At 35.7% G+C, this 22,285-nt stretch overlaps 1 protein-coding gene across 2 annotated transcripts in view; it reads right to left on the reverse strand.

Annotated features, from left to right (window-relative positions):
• The window catches only part of SEMA3D (semaphorin 3D), a 210,631-nt gene that overhangs the window by 18,263 nt on the left and 170,083 nt on the right, over positions 1 to 22,285 (reverse strand). For both annotated transcript variants that reach the window (XM_081244741.1, XM_081244740.1), the window contains 5 exons: positions 11,205 to 11,427; positions 9,051 to 9,139; positions 7,171 to 7,212; positions 4,682 to 4,839; positions 1,854 to 1,918 (listed from right to left, as the gene is read on the reverse strand). In XM_081244741.1, coding sequence (XP_081100867.1) covers positions 1,854 to 1,918; positions 4,682 to 4,839; positions 7,171 to 7,212; positions 9,051 to 9,139; positions 11,205 to 11,427 — 577 coding nt within the window. The remainder of the gene's footprint in view (positions 1 to 1,853; positions 1,919 to 4,681; positions 4,840 to 7,170; positions 7,213 to 9,050; positions 9,140 to 11,204; positions 11,428 to 22,285) is intronic.

Below are 22,285 nucleotides of genomic sequence, written 5' to 3' on the forward strand. Positions count from 1 at the left end.
GGCGTTCAGGAGTGAATATACAGAGATTGGATGTTTAGATAGTAGGATGAAAAGGAAAGTTAAGAACACTCAGAAGGAGAAACCTGTAAGGTAAGAGAAAAACCAGAAGTTTTCCCTGTGGTGCCATGAAGCAGAGGGGTGCTGGGGAGACCATCTTTGAAAACAAAAAGCACTTATTTGTAGTGCTTGCCGATTTTCCTGGTGTAAGCACTCCTGCCACGGCTGATTCAAGCTACCAATGGTTTAAAACTCAGCTCACAAAATTCCTACGTAATACACAGTCAGCTCTCATGGGGCCGTAAGAGCTGGCTCCAGCACATCACTGCATGGAGCCAAGTGAAGAAAGTGTTCCACGGAGGAGGGAGCTAGAGAGTAAGTAAAAATGGGAACGGAAAAGTGGCCACTGGATTTGGCAAGGAGGAAACTGCTGGTGATCTTGACAAAAAATATATTGGGTTAGAGTGGTGATGATGAAAAGGAGATGTGCAATGGGCTATAACAAGCATGGGCTGTGATGAAGTGGACACGATAATTGTGAGTGCCTTAGTAAGCAATGGTGTTTTATAAGTCCTTATAACATTTATCATTATATGACATGGCATATATTTTACTTGTTTTTATGTTTGTTGCCTGCTCCCTCCCCTAACACACATTTAAATGTAAGATTCATGAATGCACAGATTGTTTTCTTTTATGTTCATTAGTATATCCTCAATACCTAAAATAGTCCCTCCTGATCTCATGTGCACATGTGAAAAACTCTGTGCATAGCATACAGTAATGATGGCTAAATAAAACACCGTACATAACAGTGAGTCACCTACACATTTGAACAAGAAGACAAACATACTGTTTTGGACTAGAGCTTATTTTTCAGAAGAATGATATTATAAACCAGAAATAATTCTTTTGTTTTTAAAAAAGAAAACTCTGCCAGACCAGCAGTTATAGACTATGAAATCTGGGTTGTTTATTCAATGGTAGGTGGTTACTAACAATATGATGATGGAAAGGCAGTTCATTTCTTCTTCCAGTTGTGTGTGTGTGTGTGTGTGTGTGCGTGTGCATATATTTTCTATCTGAAGGCAGAGCTTGGGAGTGGAAAGTAACTAAAGCTCTGGAATGTATACTTCTACAGATGTTTTTCTCTGTTATCAGAGTCACTCAACAGACTTCCTCTCAATTCTCCACTCTGCCCTTCTCACACTCAGACTTTCAAGATCTTCCATTCTATGACATTTTCTCTGAACAATACAGCCTCTTGTGAGCACTTTTTTTGCTAAACTCCCACATCACTAATTGTGCCTTATGACATTTCCCCAAAGAATTGTAGGTTCTCTAAGGATCTTTTTCTCTCAAAGTAGATCCGGGACAATTACATGCACGTGGAAGTCACTTAATAAATATTTACTGATTGAATGGGTACACAAATTAATAAGTGAATACAAATAATGCACAGGCTACCAAAAATTTCTTTCTAGTAAGTCCAACACTTTTATCAAACTTTTCTAGGAGGGTCTCTTTGAGTTTACTCTAAATGTCCATATGTTTTGGACTATATTCTGCTTTATCTCTAATAGCAGTTTCAAACTTTACAAGGATGGATAAGGCATTAAAAAAGAAAAAAAAAAAGGTATAGGAATTTTAAAAGCCATATGAAGCAAATAACAATATAACAAAGAATTACCACTTAGGCACGTGAACAGGGGGTTGATTTATAAAACCTATTGCTTTTCCAGAACACAAGCATTACACAAAATGAGTAGGTGTTTTAACTCGTATAATAAAAAAGACACACAAAGACCAGGCTTAAAATTTTCAGTGGGAGGAAAGCATATTAAACCTATACTTACTGTCTTCTATGTCCCAGCACTGGGTGATTGGGTCCCCATACTTCACATCTTGGCGTCTAGCTCGCCTATGCAAAAGGAATTAAACAGAACTTCAAGCATGATATCTGAGATATACAAAGTCTACATCTAACACTCATAACAGTAGCAGAAGCAGAATTATGCTTTACTGCTCAACTTAAATGCAGGTCAATATTCCAATCACTCTAACATTAATTCAAATAATACTAGTGGTAGAATCCTAACATAAATCCTGTTTTGGTAATAAGATGATCTGAATTTCACTTAACTACCACAATTTTCTTGTTCTCTGACTTTTGACAAATTATTCAACACAACAGGTTGAATATAAATACAATCCAGTTATTATATACTTCCTATGGGGGTAACTATTTGTATCTTCTTTTTTTCAGTCAGCCAACGGAAAAGTAATAAGATATAAAAGAGCTTTAGTTAGTGGGTAAGAAAGTACACACAAATACAAATTGCCTTATCATATGAATATTCATTATTATACTGACGTGATTAAACAAGATAAATATCATTTGAAACAGAAGTACAAGTTTGATATGGCATAATGGCTAGATGTTATTTCTACCTACTGACACATAGTTCACATTGTTTCTCTGAGAGTAGTGATAATGATAATAATAAAATAATGGGCTTGTACATTATTGTCCCATATTTTCCTTAACAGAAAATAGTAACTACTGCATAAAAAAAGTAAAAATCTGCCACATCTAAGTTAAATAAGTCTTACACTCGGAGTACAGTTTCATTTGCTTTGGTTATTTTATGTTGCCACATCAGAGATCCTAGATGTCACAGTAAACATTCTGTGATATGTAGGGTGTTCCTTAAGGGGAATGCTGACCAGATGACAGCCCTGTGGAAGATTCATTTATCATACACATTTTCTGGCTCACATGGACATTGTTAGGTAAGGGAGAACATCACAGTGGCTTGTCTGCAAGATCAGAGATACAGTCTTGAGAAATACAAGAAGAAAAAATTATGATGGTATAAGCTACATAAGGTCAGGAATGTTCTTAAATCTTGGCTTCTTAAGGAACAGGATCAATTTATCAAACTGAAGGTTCATTACCAACTAATGAGCATTCTTGTTTTTTAGGTTCTTGAGAAGAAAAGCACTCCCCAAAGACTAACTAGGACGAGTATATTCTTTGTCAAAAACTATAATAAAAATGTTGTGACTTTTTACTTTAAACTTGAAATAATGGTATCTCCCCACTTACATTTAATTCAGAGATTTCAGGGAATATAAAAAGGTCTTGGAATAGTATCTGTGTTTTGTACTATACACTCAATCTGTGATCACTAGAATTTGCAATTTGACAAATCAGTAAACTTTCAAAAAACTAAAAGTGCATATGTAGTAGCGGGACTAACATATGCTCACATGTTACCTTATTTTGTTAAGACCTAAAGGTGAAAAAAAATACCATATACAATTTGCTGACATTTTATGTAGAATAAAATATACTTTGGGCAATACTTTAGAAAATAGTGTTACTATAAACCACACTTTAAAATAATGATATTTTAATAAACTCAGCCACCATCAGTCATATTAATGAGCATTCAGGGTGTTTCCAATAATTTTGCTATTGAAAACTGTGCTGAAATGAACATCAAACATATAATTTGTGGTACTTTTTTGCCCATGTGTGTAAAATAAATTCCTAGATGGGTACTGTTGGCCCAGAATAGCATTATTTTTAAGAGCACATAAAGCAATAAACTACAAACAGCAGGATGTAGTTGGATATTTAAGCATATCTGGGTGGCAGAAATTGGTGGCAGAAATTGGAGTAAAAGCAAAATTATACAGAATCACTGGGATGTGCTGTGGGCTGTATATAATCTACACTGTTAAAAAATATATTTATACATTATTTGTAAAACAGTAGCTACGAGTATATACATATTTATAAATAAGGGAAGAATATACAAAGTGTAGAGTAGTAAAGAAAGCAAACTTTTCATGCTTTTTGACAAAGATGAAGAAAAAGGATATAAACAATTTTTCAGAATTTTTTAAAGCTCTGAAACCGAGGGTTATCATCAGTTAAATCCATGAAACCTGTAAACTGCCTTCATTAATCAAGCTTGCTTTAATTGTTGCTATAAAAACATGCGTGTCCTCCAAGCCTCAGGTAACCTAAACAGGATGTTTGCCCAAGTTGTTTAGGAACTTGGAGTCAACTGTGTTCAGTTTGAGTTCTAGCCGGCTAAGACTGGTTAGGACCACTGACCGTCCCTCTGGGCATGTGGGAGTGTCCAGTGACCTTCTGACATCAGAGGCCAAAAACTCCACGCTCAGAGCAGGCATCCCAGGAAGAAACTTGTAGCTTAGTTTCATCTGCGCAGAACGATGATTACGTCACCTTTTTCTTATCTCCAATTAACCTTCCCCAGGCTCCCCACGCCTCAACTTTCTCGCATAAGTATCCTCAGTCCCTCGCCTTTGGGGAGGCAAATTTGAGACTTGTTTTTCCCATCTCCCCGCTTGACTGCTTTGTGAATAAACCCGTTCCCTGCTGCACATCTTGGCATCTCCACATTTGGCTTGCTGTGCATCAAACAAAACTGGTTTGGTTAGACTTCCACATTTCCGGATTTCAGAACATTGTTTTATCCTCCTTCAAAATTTAGCTGTATGAAAAACTCTAAAACATTTAGATGGTAATATTCCTACCGCAGACCATGTTCTCTATATGTTTTCTCTTTAAACTACAAGAGAAGGTATTCGTGTGAGATATTCATTGTGTGAAAAGCAAGGCTTCATCTTAATTTGATGTGCCTCTCACCTTTTTGAAGTGGGTGCATAGCGAGAGCATGCATTTCCATCCCAGGCACAGTAGGGGTCTCTGGCAAGACAACAGTCTGCACAAGCTTTCCCATAAGTGTCACATCTGTGCAAGGAGAGCTGAGCCAGTCCATCTCGGGAACCAATGTACAACTGTTGCTGCAAATCAGGCAAAACAAATGCATTAGAAGCATCTTTCAGACGAGTCTTAAGAACTTCCCTTTCTTGAATACCACATCACAGACCTAAATCTCTCTCCTCGGATGCCCTGCCCGTTATAAACACTTGCACAGCAACATAAGGAAGAGTAACATAAGTCAGTCTTCTATCCCTGGTTGGATGGTGGTTTGAAGATGATGAAATAGAATTGGACAGCATTCTAGAGAGCTAGAGTAACCTTGGCAGTAATTTAAGAAGGTCAAAAACCAGCTGCGAGACTGAGGAATTAAGATGTCAGATTCTTTCTTAGTAGTTGAAAATACACTCTGGTAGATTATATCAAGCACAGATGCTACAGGCAACACTGATGGGTCTTCTCCTGCCATGGCTTCTTATATAAGAGTTGACTGAAAAGAGGTTTATGAAAAACTTTCCCGTGATTTTAACTAACCGTTTCATTTGTTAATGAAGTACGGATCCCTGAACGAAGTTGAGTGATAAGTGAGAGAGAAAGTATTTGCTATCACTGTGAATAAAGTATTAAGGAGGTTTGTGGGATGCTGTATCACACGTGAAAGCCTGCAGGATACTGACAAACTCAGCAAATAGAATCACATTTTGAAAATAAGTCCTGAAAATAATGCACTGCTCCCAACATGTAGTCACTTGAGGGTATGTGGTGGAGGCAGAGGGAGGGATGATAACAAGTGACTAAGCCATAGTCTGTGCCTTCAAGTAATTTACGGTCAAGTCTAGTGGACATGCCAAGCTTTAAATGGAGGGGGAAAAAATCTGAGAAATAGATATTGGCACAAATACCATACATGAACTCCGCCTATAAAAATCTGTCTTATACCCCTACCACCCACTTAAGACCTCCTGGTGGCTAAATGTGGACTTTGTTTAGCATTTTACTATATAATTCTCTAGCGTTTGATACCAGTAAGACTAAAGCCTCCTTGAAAGTCTCTTCTCTTTCTCCTGTTCTCCCTCTTTATTTCTGCCTAAGACTTCTGTTTCCTTTGATGATTCCTTTCTTTGAATTGAACATTGGGTTTCCCTCTTTGCGATTCTCATCTTTACTCTTCTTCCTGTACAAAGGCTCAGAGTTATTTTGAAAACAACATAAACACGCACACTGATTCCCCTAAATCTAGTCTTCCTATCCTACCTTGACCAAGAGACACCATCCCAGTCACCCCCATCACGAATCTGGGAGTTGTCTTTGAATCTTCTTTCACTCTCACTAGGTCGGCCACCTTATCTCTCCGTTCTCTTACATGGGTGCTCTCAGATCCATTTCCTCCTCCCTCTGCACTGCCCCTTGCCTTTGTCTCAGTCCTTATCATCTCCTTCCTGGATGACCTGTAAGTGTCCTTACTGTTTCAGCTGGCTTCACCCTTGTTTTCCAGCAACCCTCACCTCCACCCCAGGGCTCAATCCCTCTTCCACACACTGCCACGACAGGCCGCTCTCTCTAAGAGGAAAGCCTTATCATGACACCCTCCTGCTTAACATCTTTAAAGGCCTTCATTGTCTTGGATAAACTTGTTAAACTTCTCAGGAGGGCATCCATGCAAGGATGTGTCTACTCTTCTTCTGTCTTACTTCCCCAGATTCCTTTCTAGCCTCCTTGCCCCTTGAGTGCAGCTATGCTCTCTGCTCCAGTTGTACACAAATTTATTAGAATAAGTTCTAGTCTTTCACTCTTCATGCCTTTTCAAAGGGCCCTCTCTTTTACTCGGCATATGCTTCCCCGTCCCAGCCTTCTTTTTATTTATCTGGTTACCTGCAGCATCCTTTATAGCTTGAGTTGCTGGTCTCTCCCTGCTCCTCTGGCTCCCTTTTACACCAATTCCTCTCCTCTCTGTTTCCCCAGAACGTGGTTCCATTCTTGCTCTACTTTGTTAGCACACTCCTTTGCCTTCCAGCTCCATGTGACTATTGGGCTGTTTGCCATTGCAGTCCATAGTCTAACTCCTAGACTCGCTGATTAAAAACCATCTTTAATGTTTGGGGCTAGTATTCTACATGAATTACTTTACAGCCTTGACAGAATGACATTCTCATGAGACTAGGAAAGTGAGCTCAATTTTCAAGAGCCAAAGGAAGGGGAGAATGTATTATTCAATTAATGAAATTGAGTCCCCTGTCTCCTAAGGCAAGGCTGAAACAATGCCCTATAATTAGTTATAAAAGAAACAAATAAGCTAAAGCTTTTTACACTATTTATAATTTAACTTCTAGTTTCAATGGATTTTCCCTAAAATAAAGTTTGATGCAAACAATCTTTCTTTTGTGGCTAATTTTTATACAAAAATTAGAAAGTACCTGCTTCAGAGACAACTCCATGTTCAAGATGACTGATGAATGCTGAAAATAAAATTTAGCTATTAATAAAGATAATCATGAACAATCTTTTAGAGTAGCCAATATTTTGTTTTATCTTGTACCAAGGATAATTGGAGTAAACTTCAAGGCTCTGTTATATAGAGGAGAAAAAGATCTTAATATTTGCTATTTCCTTCCCATGTGTAGTGATTCAACCTTAATAAAAATTATCAAAATAGTTATTTTTAAATCTTATTAAAGAAAAATTACCTAAATGTATGAGGAGACACTCTGCATTGAAAATTGTTCCCGGTTACCCACAAGGTTTCTGCCTCTTCTGACTCTGCTTATCTTAACTGCTTCCATATAATTCAAACTAGTGTTGACAAGAACATCTCCATAATTATTTATTGCCTCTTTCTGCTCTTACTTAGATCAGTAGTTCAAAAACTTGTTCAAGTAGTAAAATTCTAAAAAGTTATAGTGCTTCTTGTGGATGAGCATATTCTTTATAAAACACTGCAAGATACGATGCACATGGTTTCACGACATGAAAGTTTTATGTGTAGAAAACATGCCTCTATGCGTCCAATACAAAATCTAAAACATGAACACAAAAGCTACCAAACTAAAAAGGATGGAATGTTTAAACATTTTTTTTATCTATCGTCTATGTCTCTCTCTCTATATATATGACTATTCATTTCTCACCAGCCAATATTTACTAAGCAGTAAACACAAGCAGATATTAAAACTTTAAGAAAATATATGAAAAAAAAATGAAATGTTAAATGAGAAAGTTCTATCCAATAACTTTTTTTTATGAATTAAGCAAACAGGGTCATTATTTAATCTTAACAGTGGAATCCAAACAATTCCTCTTGGTCAGTTAGAACCACTGAGTAGACTTAGTCTAATCTGCCTCTGTGTATTATGGAGACTTTATTTTTGCCCTCTGGGTTCGCACTTACATTTGACATAGGCTTTTCCCTCAGGCACTACCCACAGCTTTGTTTCTGGTAGATTCCAGAGGGCAGGTCTTGTTCTTGTTAACTCCTGGACCACTACTATCATCACAATGTAAACAGGATCCCGCGGAACCAGCCTGTTAATTAACTTGAGCCCCTCACAGTAGAGAGCTCTACTCTCTTTTAAGGCAATAGAAGTTTACATGGAAACAGTCTATTTTAATAAACTGTCTCAACAAAAATGGTATAAAAGACAGCATATTTTTAAAAAGCTCTTCTAAGAAATGCAATTTTATTTCTAATTTCATTTTAGAAAATAACTCTAAATTGAATTTCATTGAAGGTCTACAAAGAATGCCACAATTCAAATTTACTACTGTTAAAAGTCTAAGGACATTCCCCTAATCTGGAGAACTATTATTTTAGATCTATTAACTCTTTTGGTGGTTGAGGGGAATTTAGCATACATAAAGACTTACTATCAAGCAACTTAAAAAAAAAATTCCTTACAGAAATGCAGGGACACATGATTTATACACTCTTCCAGTTTCCTTAAATTCAACTGAGGAAAAATTGAAAAGTAAAATTTATAAAGTAGAAAAGCATCTGGATAGTAAAAGAGACCCTAGGCCTTCATCTACTGTGGTGATTTGTCTGAACATATGCTTAGAGAACTCAGTCATGAGGGGCAACCCAGGAGCCCCAAGTTCAGTGATACTTCTGCAGGGGAAAATGAGTCCCATTCTTAGTTGCTTTTAAAACTTTTTCTTTCGCTTAAGGAAAAGAAAAATAAAGAAGCTATTTGCAAAGACTTCTTCAGAAAGAGTGGTGACGTGCTGACACGAACATGTCCTATATAAGAACTGCTCAAGTTCGCCATCACTTCTCCCGGAACTCTGGCCTAAGTCTTACCTTGAATATGTGTAACTCCTCCAGTACTACCTCTTCCATTTTCCACTTCTCCTTTGAAATGCTGACAACTTTTAGGACTATTCCAACGTCTGAAAAAATACATTACACATGATCCTGTTGTTTCTACTTCAATGTTTAGTTAAGCATTTTCCTAGCAACCTTCACATGGCTCCCCTCATTTTTTTTCAATGCCTTTCAAGCAATCAGGTTAAACAAGGCAAGCGAGAAGTGAAGCTTAATGTATATGATTCTCCCCTTTTGAAATACTATAGCTTTCAGCTCATAAAACACATTTATAAAGAAAATATTAAAAGACACACATTCACAGTGTATTCCTAACACAAGGAATAGAGATGTCTCCTTTAAAAATTAGTTGAAAGGGTAACAAAAGAGGAACAACATTTTTGGAACTTAATTTAAAAGGTTAAAATATATTAACAAATTTTCTCTCTCAATGTAAGAAATATTTATTCAGTGCTTATCCAGTTCACCATGAAAGATAGATATATATATTTTTAATAATCTTAACAAATGGAAGAGAAATCATTGAAGCTATCTACATGGGGGAAGTAGTAGCTCACCCATAAAATGTATTTTACTTACAGAAATATAATTAATGGGCTAGAAAATAAAATTTTGTCAAATTATTTTAGTTCAATTTAAAAGAACTAAACATCACAAGATTAATCATATATTGCAGTCCACAAGGTGGCATGTTATTACAGAAAGATGATCAAAAGAACATTTTAGAAAAAGATCCCATTTGGAAATTAATGTATAGACTGACTTACACATAAAAATAAATTTAAAATAGTTGCTTTTAAACTTCTGAGCACAGAGGTTGAAGTAGGTTAACATGTATGGTAATATCCTATTTGTACAAAGTAGTCTGGATTATTTGTTTTTAAATGACTCTAGGATCTTTGAAAAATATTAAATATATATTCTCTGAATGTCATAATTGAAAATCAATCTATCTTAGTATCCTCATAATTTTCTAAGTAAAAGTTAGGTAGTACCACCTAGTGGCTAAATGGCTTTTCTGACCCTGAAATGTTGAAGAACTAGGTATGAGCTTTGGGTGGGCAGTGCAATTAAGGGGCAAGCTCATTAGAATTAATGACAAACTAATTATTTCATGTTTTGATGCTTCATTAGTAATCTCTGTAGTCTTGAAAGTTTTACTTTTTTCCCTGGGCCTTGGTACTGCCGTCTGCAACATAATCAGGTTTGACAACTGGTGTTCTTGAAAGTCCTCTGAGTCTGTCACACAGACGCTTCCTAATAAACCTAACTTTTGTAAAACCAATGTATTTTAAAAAATAAAATTATTCTAAAATTTTTTATAGTCCTAAAAACATTTCAATAAAAATGTCCATTTCTTAAAAACTAATCAAATTTCTATTTCTTTATGCAATGCGTGATCCATCAAATTACATAACATTATCTAGGATGTAGTGCTTTTGTTTTAATGATACATATTATCTTTACTGCCAATACAATTCACAGGACATAATTAGATATTTTTTTGAGATGCACCAAATAAGCAATATTTCTTTCCCTTGGAAAAAAAGGTAATCATTTAATAATTACTGAGTTGGCAGTCAAACAAATAAATAAAGTGGGTTCTAATAATGAAAGTGATACTTAATCCACAAAATTCAAGGACAGGAAAAATAATCACCAAGTAGTTTCTACTTTAAGTAATGATTAACTTTTCTGAAAACACCATAAGCCAACTAAGTCAGTGATTCTAAAAATTGGGTGAAGGGATCCTTTGGGGTAAGATTATCAAATATCTCTGTAGAGAGAGGGAAATGTGAAGTTTGAAAATAGAGAAGCTTTGCTTTACCTACTTGTTTTAGTCCATAGTCATTCAACAAATATGTATTGAGCACCTCATTTGCAGCAGGCACATTGCAGTCGTAATATAGTAGTATATTTTGAAAGCTCGCATAACACTAATGGAGGCTGGGAGATATGTATGATCATCCATTAAAAGCACATGTTATGCAAGTTAAAAAAAAAACACTGGGTATTAGCTAATGGTTACTCATTTTGATTTTGGCCGGTAAACTTTTTTGAAGTTTTTGTTTTATTTGTCTAATAATGAAAAATTCATTTGAAAGAAGGCATAACTTGGCTCTAGCATACCTGTTCCAAGAAACATCACATCGTACTGGCCATCTTCTGCGACAACGTGATCCACCACAATCTGTGTCAGTCTGTAATCCACATTGATGCGCTTGAATGTTGGTCCTCCCACAACTGGATATACTGGTTTATACATCACAGGGTGCCGCTTTATGAAACTGATGACATCGTCTGGAAAATCTCGGGTGGATTTAATCAGTGGGTCATAGGTTTTGCTTGGACACTGAAAAATGAGGAGGGGAGTAAAGGCATTGTTCACACATCTGAGAAATTTTCACTTATAATAAAGTTTTTAAGCCTTATCATTGATAATATTAAAGGAATGGTCACCAGAATCAATATGAAATCACATGTATTGACAGATGTAAATAAATGCGGCTTACCTGGAGTGTATATAAATCCAGTTTTTTGCTTTCAAAAATATTCTTAATTATTACAATGAAATATTATCCAGCCACACAAAAAATGAAATCTTACTATTTGCAACATAGATGGACCTTGAGGGCATTATGCTAAGTGAAGTAAGTCAGACAGAGAAAGACAAATACTGTATGATCTCACTTATGTGTGGAATCAAACAAAAGAGCTCAAAGATACAGAGAACAGATTGGTGGTTGCCAGATGTAGAGGGTGCAGGATGGGCAAAGTGGGTCAAAGGGTACAAACTTCCAGTTATAAATCCTGAGGATGTAATGTACAGTATGGTGGCTACAGTTACTAACATTGTATTCCATATTTGAAAGTTGCTAAGAGTAGATCTTAAAAGTTCTCATCACAAGAAAAAAAATTGTAACTATATATGGTGACTGATGTTAACTGGACTTATTGTGATTATTTTTCAATATGTACAAATATCGAATTATGTTGTACACCTGAAACTAATGTTATATGTCATTGATACCTCAATAAAACCTTAATTGTGCACATATTTTAAATCTTTTATCAATGTCCAGTGGGCTCTTGCTTTTGAAATACTTTTCAGTTGCATAAGCACAAGTAAACATTTATAATTCCAATCCATATCTTTTCTTCCAAGAAGTATGACTTCAGAAAACCAAATACAAAACCCCCATGCTAGATATTTCTATTGTCTTTTGAACTATTCTTTTCTTGAATTAGCCTCAGATATCAAAAGACAACTGTCTTTGCTTGTTGGCAGATGGAATGGCTAATGATCATCAAAGAGAACCTTATGAAACAAATTATCATGCTTATTAAAGCTTCTCAATGTTTCTCCAAAAAGATTTCTGAATTATATCCATTTACCTGTATTTTCTAAAGTTTCCAAAGTGAGCTCTTTTCTTGCAAAGGTACATGAAATTTGAGTTGAAATAATTAAGAGAGTGATCTATAAACATTATTATTTTCAACTTCCTTTAATTAATGTAAAATTTCAGTCTTAAAACCATGATTGTTAATAAAACGGAACAAATCAACATGTCATAAAATTACTTGTAAAAGAACTTTAATAGTTTAATATCATAATTATCTAGTTTTTCATAACTGGCGTGAAAATTTACTGTGAGCAAGTCAACAACTCTTCCCCTAAAGGATCTGTGGGGAAACCATCAGGGAATTTTTCACTTCTGTCTAAAATCCGCTTCCTGTGAGCCTTTTGACATCCACTTATTCAATAGTTAGCATACCCTGCCCCCTGGTGGTAAAAGTAAAAACTTCACACTGGTATGAATTCAATGTGCCTCTATCCAAAAACATGAACAGGGAATTACTTCATAAATCCCTTCAAAATATTACTTCAAATATCTCCCCTCCGACATACTGAATCTATTTATGATTTTAGTGTATTGTAATTTAGTAAGTTATCTCAGAGAGAACAATGCTGTTACCACATTTGAATTCTTAATTGGCTAATACATTATTTTGGAATGGAAAAGTTTTAGCTGTATGATGCAGGCATAGAAAAGAAAATGAGTAATATTAAGGAAAGTTTATAAGAAAGTGCTGCTTTCTCCCTGTTTCAGTTTTTAGACAAGTTGAAACATAATCTCCACTGAACTGAGCCACTTATACCCAACACTAATTAGAATCTTGTCAAGGCTCGAAATTGTACTTCTCAAAGCATTCATGAGCGTCATTCTCAAGGAACTAAAGATACTGGAGTTAGTCACAATAAATGACCGTGACCTCAAATTTACAGCAATAAAATCATAATAGCTCACTAAATTACAAGAAATAGCAAAGAAGTTGTACTTTAAAAAAAATCTGTTAATAATTTGCTATAAATAGCTTGAGAATATATTTATCTTTCATAAGAATCTTGCATGTGAAAAGAAACTGATATTTTCTTGATCAGTTTTATTGACTTGTGCCAGGTCTGTACCAAAATGGTAAGAAATGTCCTAGAATGTTAGCCATTTGGTACTTACTGATTATATTCCTAGCTGGATGTTGGTCTAAAGATCTAAGTCTGTATCTTCAGTCATTGTTTCTAGCACTTTGCTTTCAGCCAAGTGAAATCTGTCAACTCAATAATGCAAGGAACCCTATATTAAGTAGATTAAGCTGTAACTCAAAATGGATACGGAGCTCAAATGATACAAAGCTCTTGCCCAATTACAGGCTGCATGTTTGAGACTCAGTCAAAGGCCATTCATAGTGGGCTTATAGCTTATAATGCCTGTGGTACTATCTGGTGGGTCTATTATTAAAATCAAAGCAAATGCAAGATTTCTGCCTGCATTACATTTTTGAAACAGCCCTCCAAGTTAAGAAAAACATCTCTTTTGACTTTGTAGCTATAATCATGCAGTAGCCAATATTTCAAAGGAAATAACATCGTGCCATTCAAGTCAGTTTTTTATATCAAATTTTCAAACCGTAAGAAATTTTAATGTGAGAAAGGATAGGTGAATGAAGCTAGGAACATTCATCAAAGAAACAAACGTGATAATTTTCCTCATTGTTCACCTCTGACAAAGAAGTTTAAGTGTAATAAAATCTAACAAAAAGAGAAGGGAAACCTGGCTTCTATTGGCTTATAAAATGATCTTTGAAAATGTATTTTTTTTCATATGGCAGCTTTTCCTCATGGCGTGCTGCCAGTGTTTGGATAAGATCTTTATCCTCTAGGTTGCTGTGTGAGATCTCTCTGGTCTGCGTCTCCACTCTGCTTTCACAAATGAAAGTGATTTGGTAGACATACTCCCTGAGGTTTAAGATAGTACAGTTTGAACCAAATATTAAAAACCAGTGGAATTTTTCCTTTGATATCATAGCTGCATCTCACACAGATCTAAAAATAACTTGGGATGCCAAGTGTCTTATGCAGGTAAATGGGAAGTAGGAGAGAAAAATTCCATAAAGGAAAAAGAGAAAGCGTGGGGAAATGCTACATCTAAATAACCATATTCAATTATTTTCCTTCCACAAATCCTAGAAAACTTTTCTATTGCAGCTATACATCACAGGTATTAAAAATCAAACGAATTTTTCTCTGTATGTATGTACTTTAAGTTTTACCTGCCGACTCAGTCCATCTGAATATACTGTAGAGGGCAATTTATTTCTGCTTCCAGCTTTCTAACATTTGTCTGACTTCCATCACTTTAGCTCCTGTGACTGTAAGAAATAAATCAGGGAACTTATCTGTGTCTCCACCTACTGTTTCAAAAAACTCTAAGACAGTTTAAAATATGAAGAGAGGAAAAAAAAAAAAAAAGCGAGCTATTACCAAAACTCTAAAATGTCCGTATGTTGCTAGAAACAATACCAGCACAAGAGCAGAAGAGAAAAGGACCTGCCTAGGCAGCTCTGAGATGAAAAGGTAAACCCAGTGGCAATAAGCCCTGGTTGCATGCCTATCGCCCAGGGCTGGCTGCCACCCTGACTAGGTGTGATCGTGTTATGCTTGGCACGTCTGCATGTTTGCAGAGGGCCTTCAGTCGTGCAGTGGGAAGCAATGGATAAGAGGAGAAAAATGGGTTTTATCCAATGAGAGAACTTTGCCCCTTGGCAAGGCCCCAGACAGCTGTTACAAGTTTTCTCCCCCTGCTGCTTCAGGCTATTCTCTACAGGTTGCAGTTTCCTTTTAAACAAATCAGAGGGATGATCAGTGCGAGGGAAGACATGGCATGAAGCACAACTGAACCGGGCTTTCATTTTCAGCAAAATGGGAAAAATAAGCTAAATGTATAAAGAAGTCTCATTTTTATTTATAAAGTAAAACATGCAAATTTAATAGGTGCCATCCTATCCCCCTACTTATTCCTCTAAGAGTCAGTTTATAACATATATGGGCAAAGAGAGATGCTATATTCAATATGAGATAGAAGGGCCAGAGATAAAAATATACAGGTAAATCTATCTTTTTTTGAAGGTTCTCTTTTTTTTAGAAGGATTTCTATACCAGAAAAATGAAAACATGATTGAATGGAGTAAGTAGCCTGGGATTTGGAGAACCTCATTTTAAAAGCGAATGTTGGCCCTATGGAAAAGAAAGCTGAAAGCCAGTTGAAGAGATTGATTTGTTATTTGAATCAGCTGCCTTTCACCATTTGTGAGAAACACAGCCTATATACAGTTAAAGGAAAATGGCAGAGATGTTGTCATACACCCTTAGGAACCTGGAGTCAGGAGGCCCAGATTCTAGTCCTGCCTCTGCTTCTCCTCTCTAGAATAAAAAACCTAGAAGAGGGACTTCCCTGGTGGCGCAGTGGTTGAGAGTCCGCCTGCCGATGCAGGGGACACGGGTTTGTGCCCCAGTCCAGGAATATCCCACATGCGCGCGGAGCAGCTGGGCCTGTGAGCCATGGCCACTAAGCCTGTGCATCCAGAGCCTGTGCTCCGCAATGGGAGGGGCCACAACAGTGAGAGGCCCGTGTACCGCAAACAAACAAACAAAAAAAAACCCTAGAAGGGTTAGAATTAAAGATATCCTATCCAATAAGTGGAAAGCCATGCAGTGAACAAATGTTGGTGAAAAAAAAAAAAAACGTGAATTTAATGATAGGCATCTATGAGCTAGTAATACATAAAATGAGATTTTCCCAAAGATTTCCATCTACTTTAAATTAATTAGGAACTTTAGTTGAAACAAAAGAAACACCAATGAAATTTTAGACATATTCTTCAGATGCATAAATGAGAAGACAGTGTGACACTGTGAGGGAATTCTTCCATTATTTTTTTCCATCCCATTTGGATCTCTCACAGTCTAACACTATACAAATCAAAAGGAAGTTTAGGATATGACTTTTGGACTCTCTTTTTGCACCGTTATTTTTGAATCAATCTTAAAACATCTTTTTTTTTCTAGAAATATAATCAAGAAAATCCTTACTTAATGGGGCCAGTCTAGGTTACAACTCAGATCTAATTTAGGGGATTCATGAAGACATACAATTCTAAGAGTCATCAGCTCTATAAAAACAGTGTGTTACAGGAATATGTCATTGCTCAAGCCAAATATTTTAGGTAGATCAGGAAGAGAAAACAGGGTGTCTGAAGAGTTTTGGAACTCATGAATTTCATGTTTTATTTCAAAACCCTGCTGTTGAGGACCTGGGCCAAGGTAAAAGTTGGAATTTCTCAGCAGTCATTCTAATTCGAAGTGAAGTAAAATTGCACATATCCAGTCTGCTATAAGAATGGAGTTATTGTCATTATGTATTATTATCCTATGATATGATACAATATCTCCAGGATTTGCTCTTTTTTTGAAGCAAAATCATAAGTCAATCTCAATGAATGCTGCTTAGATATGTCAGAGGAAAAAACGCTTTTCTGGAACAGGTGGATATGCCAGGACCCGCACCTGGTCCATGACAGAATTTTTAGTAAGATGAAGTTTCCAGTGGCCCTGGAAAAGAATTTTGTGATTTTTTTCACTGTGTTTTACGTGTTGGAAAGTTTAATAATTTGGTGGGAAATAAATAAGGACTGTTAGACATAACCTCATCCACATCACAGTTTGGGAGATTTTATCTCAGAGAAGAGAAGGGACAGTAAAGCCTCTATTGCAAAGAGGGGAATCTATTTACCTTTATTTTTCATTTACTCTAGAGAAAAACCCATGTGAGGAATTGTACATGGTGGGGCTTCTTGTTTAGATGAAGACTTGAAATGTTATAGAAAGGACGATATTTCATTACTTTACATATAATGGTAGCTGAAAAATCATTTAATATTGTCTTTGTAGTGGGTCAGTTAAATCAAGGATCTGATTAATATATGAATGTGACTTCAGAAAAGGGATTTTAATTTTTCTAAAGATCTGAATTCCTAAAATAGAATTGGAGAGGGGAGATGTTTTTTCAGGGATTACTTGAGATAAAACAACTCTTAGTTTTTACAGCACATTTCAGTATTTTTCTCTTTTTCTCACTAAAAGGACAAGAGCATATTATCTATTCTCAGGTATACACCATAGAAGGTCAGTAAACATGAAGAAGGAGGCTAGCTTAGTGGTTTTGGTAGTTTATGAGACTTAACAGGAAACAAAAGAAAAGCAACAACAACAAAAACAATTAGGAAGTTCTAGCTGAAAATGAGCATATGTATTCAATGTGTCCAGTGTCAGACAGTGTAAGAGACAGAGCTGGGGTAAGAGATCACGTCTTTAGTATACAGTCAAGGATGCTTTTCACCGTATCATGGTGTTCCTTGAACTATGGCTTTGCTTCAAATGTTTGAACCAAGGAATTCACAGGTATTATCAGAGTCACCATTTGCATCACCTCTTTCTAATACCTATACACACGAAAAGAATGCGTTTTGCTGTTGTTTAAGCTATTAATGGGAATTTTAATGTATTTATCATTCACCAGTATATACACAGTAAAAACAAGTTATTAAATTAAAAAGCAGTACCTATAACTACCTCTTTTTGCTCCCTACCAAAAAAATGAAGCCTTAGTTGGGAAATTCATGTGTAAGTTTTGATCTTTAAAAGTAAAGGTGAAACATTTAACAGTAAAAGCAGTAACTATTTGGGAGGAAATGGAATTTAAAAATGAATTGTTATTTTTACAAAATGAGAGGTTTAGAAATTGTTTAAAAACTATGGGAAAATGATTCAGGAGCAGCGAAACATACATTTCTTTAATGTTTTAACTTCAAGAACTGCACATTTTGGCTATTGTGAATAGTGCTGCAAATGAACATGGGAGTGCTAATCTCTCTTCAAGATCCGAATTTCAATCCATTTGGGCAGATATCCAGAAGTAGGGTTGCTGGATCATATGGTAGTTCTACTTTTTAATTTCTTGACAACCCTTCATACCATATGTGGAAACAACCTAAATGTTCACTGACTGATGAATGGATTTTAAAAAGTGTCTATAGGGCTTCCCAGGTGGCACAGTGGTTGAGGGTCTGCCTGCCAGTGCAGGGGACACGGGTTCGAGCCCTGGTCCAGGAGGATCCCACATGATGCGGAGCAACTAGGGCCATGCGCCACGGCTGCTGAGGCCTGCGTTCCTGGAGCGTGTGCTCTGCGGCAAAAGCCACCACAATGAGAAGCCTATGCACCGCAACGGGGAGTAGTCCCTGCTCTTCACAACTGGAGAGAGCCTGCGTGCAGCAACAGGGACCCAGCACAGCCAAAAAAAAAAAAAAAAAAGTGTCTATACATATAGTGGAATATTATTCAGTCTTGAAAGAAAGGAAACCCTACCACTTGTGACAACATAGTTAAACCCAGAGGACAATACACTAAGTAAAATAAGTCAGCCATGAAGGACAAAAACTGCTTAATTCCACTTATATATATATAAAACATAGTCAAACTCATAGAAGCAGAGAATAGAACTGTGGCTGCCAGGGGCTCGGGGGAGTGGAAAATGGGAAGTCATCAATCAGTGGGTATAAAATTTCAGTTACACTGGGTAAGTTCTAGAGAGCTGCTATACAACATTACAGCCTGTAGATAATAATACATTACTGTACACTTAGAAATCTGGTAAGTGGGTAGATCTCACGATAAGTGTCCTCACCACAATAAATTTTTTTCAAAAAGTCCTCTCTTCTCACCTTTCTGATAAGAGAATAGTTTAAAAACTAAAGCTCACTTTCAAGTAAACATGTATTAATATTTACATTTATGCACAAATCATAAAAACTCCTTATCAACACAGAATGAAACTACAGAGTAAATTTTTAATAATAAATCAAATGACAAAAATAAAATCTTCTGCCTTTACAAATCTTCCCTAGATTTTTTTGCCTGATTTCAGTTTGGTTTCTATATCTGACCTGTTATCACTCATTGTATGGTAGATTCTTCTATACTGCATTTCACTTGGAACTTATTACCAAGACCCAGCAGTTCAGTAAGGCCCATCTGAACGAAATATAATTTGTTCAGAGACTCTATTTCGACACCAGAGGGCAGAAGAATCACTTGAAGTGAAGGAATTCTGTAAGCGAATCTTGTGCATTCTTGAATTTCCAGGCTTATTAACATTGTAGAATAGTGATATCATTGTAAGGCTAGGAGTTTAGGTTTGACTTTTTATCACAGGAAGTACAGCAGTCTGTCAAACTAAAAAAATTAAGTAGCTATGGCACACAGAAAGTTCTAATGTTTATTTACCGGAGTGATAATGTCAACAGAAGGCACTGCTGGGAGAACAACTTAGAATTCAACCTCAATAGCAACATGGCTGAGAAAATGTAAGTGCAAAGGTGGTTTTTAAAATAATCTATTTAAAATTTTTAACATAAGTGGAAAGAGGCTTTTAGAGTAAAGATCCTGACATTTCATAGAAAGCCAATTATTCAGCAATGCTTTGATTAAAGTAAGATGTGTTCCCCTGAATTACAATAAAAGAAATGACAAGTGCAATAAGGCTTCAACACTTCACTATTACTTTTGTAGAGAACAGACTGATTTCTGGAGAAACAATGTAAGGTTCTGTTTGGTTGTTTGATTTTATCACTTTGAAGGCAGAATGGCATGGGGGTTAATGGCATTTGATTTGGAGTTACATGGCTCTAAATTTAATCCTAGTCTCACCACTTTAAAAACTATGAGACCATGAGCATGTGCTTACCCTCACTGGCTTTTTCTATTTATTTTTTTAAATTGAAGAATAGTTAATTTACAATGTTGTGTTTGTTTCCGGTGTACAGCAAAGAGATTCATTTATATTCATATATATATATATTCTTTTCTCAGAATCCATTATAGGTTATTACAAGATATTGAATATAGTTCCCTATGCTATACAGTAGTACCTTATTGTTTATCTATTTTATATATAGTAGTGTGTATCTGTTAATCCAAACTCCTAATTTATCCCTCCCCCCTCTTTCTCTTTCGGTAACTATAAATTTGTTTTCTATGTCTGTGAGTCTATTTCTGTTTTGTAAATAAGTTCATTTGTATCATTTCTTTAGATTCCACATGCAAGTGTTATCATATGATATTTGTCTTTCTCTGTCTGACTTACTTCACTTAGGATTATAATCTCTAGGTCCATCCATGTTGCTGCAAATGGCATTATTTCATTTTTTATGGCTGAGTAATATTCCACTATACATATAATATAAATCCCACATCTTCTATATCCATTCATCTGTTGATGGACATTTAGGTTCACTGGGCTTTTTCTTATCCATAAAGTTGGGATAATAATATCTACACCATTAAGTTGTCTGTAAGAATGTACGGATAACATGAGTCCTTATTACTGCGTCTGGATCATAAGACGGGTTCAATAATGGGTTTTGACTAAAATTTCTGAGCTGGAGGTTTGTAGAAAATAAGACTCATAGCTTCACTTAAACAAAAATTACTACAATTAGGCTGCTTAAAAAAGACAAAACAAATGAGCAAGTATGTCAGGAGAATATGTAAAAATAAATGCAGTTAATTTTAGGTAGAGCATTCAGTAGCATATTAATAGGTGAATTTAGGGGATAGGTGAGTATTAGAGAATATCAAAGAATAAAGGAAAAAAGACTGGTCAGAAAACTTCAACATCCCTAGTCACTCTGCCATGTTTGGTGATATGATATTGAGAAAATTATTATTATGGGCATAAGTTTCCTCCTCTGTAAAATGAGAGTGAATTATGCTGTGTCTCTCATCCATTCCGGTTCTTAGATTCTCAGACTTAACAAGTCATTACTTGATACACTGTGAAATATAATTTCAATGATTAAATGACAGAGTTATTTAAATGGTAACCTTAGTTTATGGAAAGCTTACTTGTATAGCAGATTTTCATATCAGATAGATGATATTCCTAACTTCAACACCAGCCCGCCAAATATAAAATATAATGTGGAAAATCTGACTAAGCATTGTATGCAACTAAAAGGTAAGATATCACTGAAAACATAAACAAAGAATTAAGGAAGCCAAAGGTTACACATTTACATACACTTTTAGACATTTTCAAATGTGGTCACAGAGATTTCAAAGAGAGTATAAAAGTAGCTAGTTACTTTGAAATAACTGATACCCTTTAGTTACAGTAGCTTTCTCGATACTCTTGCAAACCTTTCAGGGGGAGTGGTTATCATTATTCTGACAGAGAATCAATTGGAAAAAGATGGTAAATAAAAAAAATTTTTAATATCTCAGTAATATTATTTTCCATAAATAAATTTTTTTAACTGGCTTATCTGGTTGCTCCCCATCTAAAACCAGTGTAGACACATTCTGAGTTTAGTTCAGAACAAGAAAGAATGCCGCTTTTAACTGAAACTATAAATCAAGATAAATAATCCCTGACAGTAACTAGGATATATTTTTTCCCCTAAATTCTATAAAAGAACATAATGTACCTGATCAAAGAGAGTGTTCTAACAGAGTCTTCCTAAGGGAGACTTTGTCTTTCTGTCTCAGTTACCAACAGTGGCCCGAATATGGGCTAAAGATTAGTTACGAGGTATAATTCTCAAAGCTTAGCTTCAGATGCGAATGTGTTTATACATTTACAAAAGCATAGGAAAATAACGATGTTTAGAAAGGATAAAAGAATCATTTTGTTAAATGGCGTTTCCTTATGCCTGATGATATTTTTCCTTTTATCTAAATTATTAAAAAGAAAAAAAAAGTATTTTTCGTAGTTTGGATACAACTTATTCCCTAGATAATTCTGAACTCTTCAAGA

This window comes from Mesoplodon bidens, assembly GCF_964165515.1.
Source record: "Mesoplodon bidens genome assembly, chromosome: 9".
NCBI classification, from domain to species: domain Eukaryota; kingdom Metazoa; phylum Chordata; class Mammalia; order Artiodactyla; family Ziphiidae; genus Mesoplodon; species Mesoplodon bidens.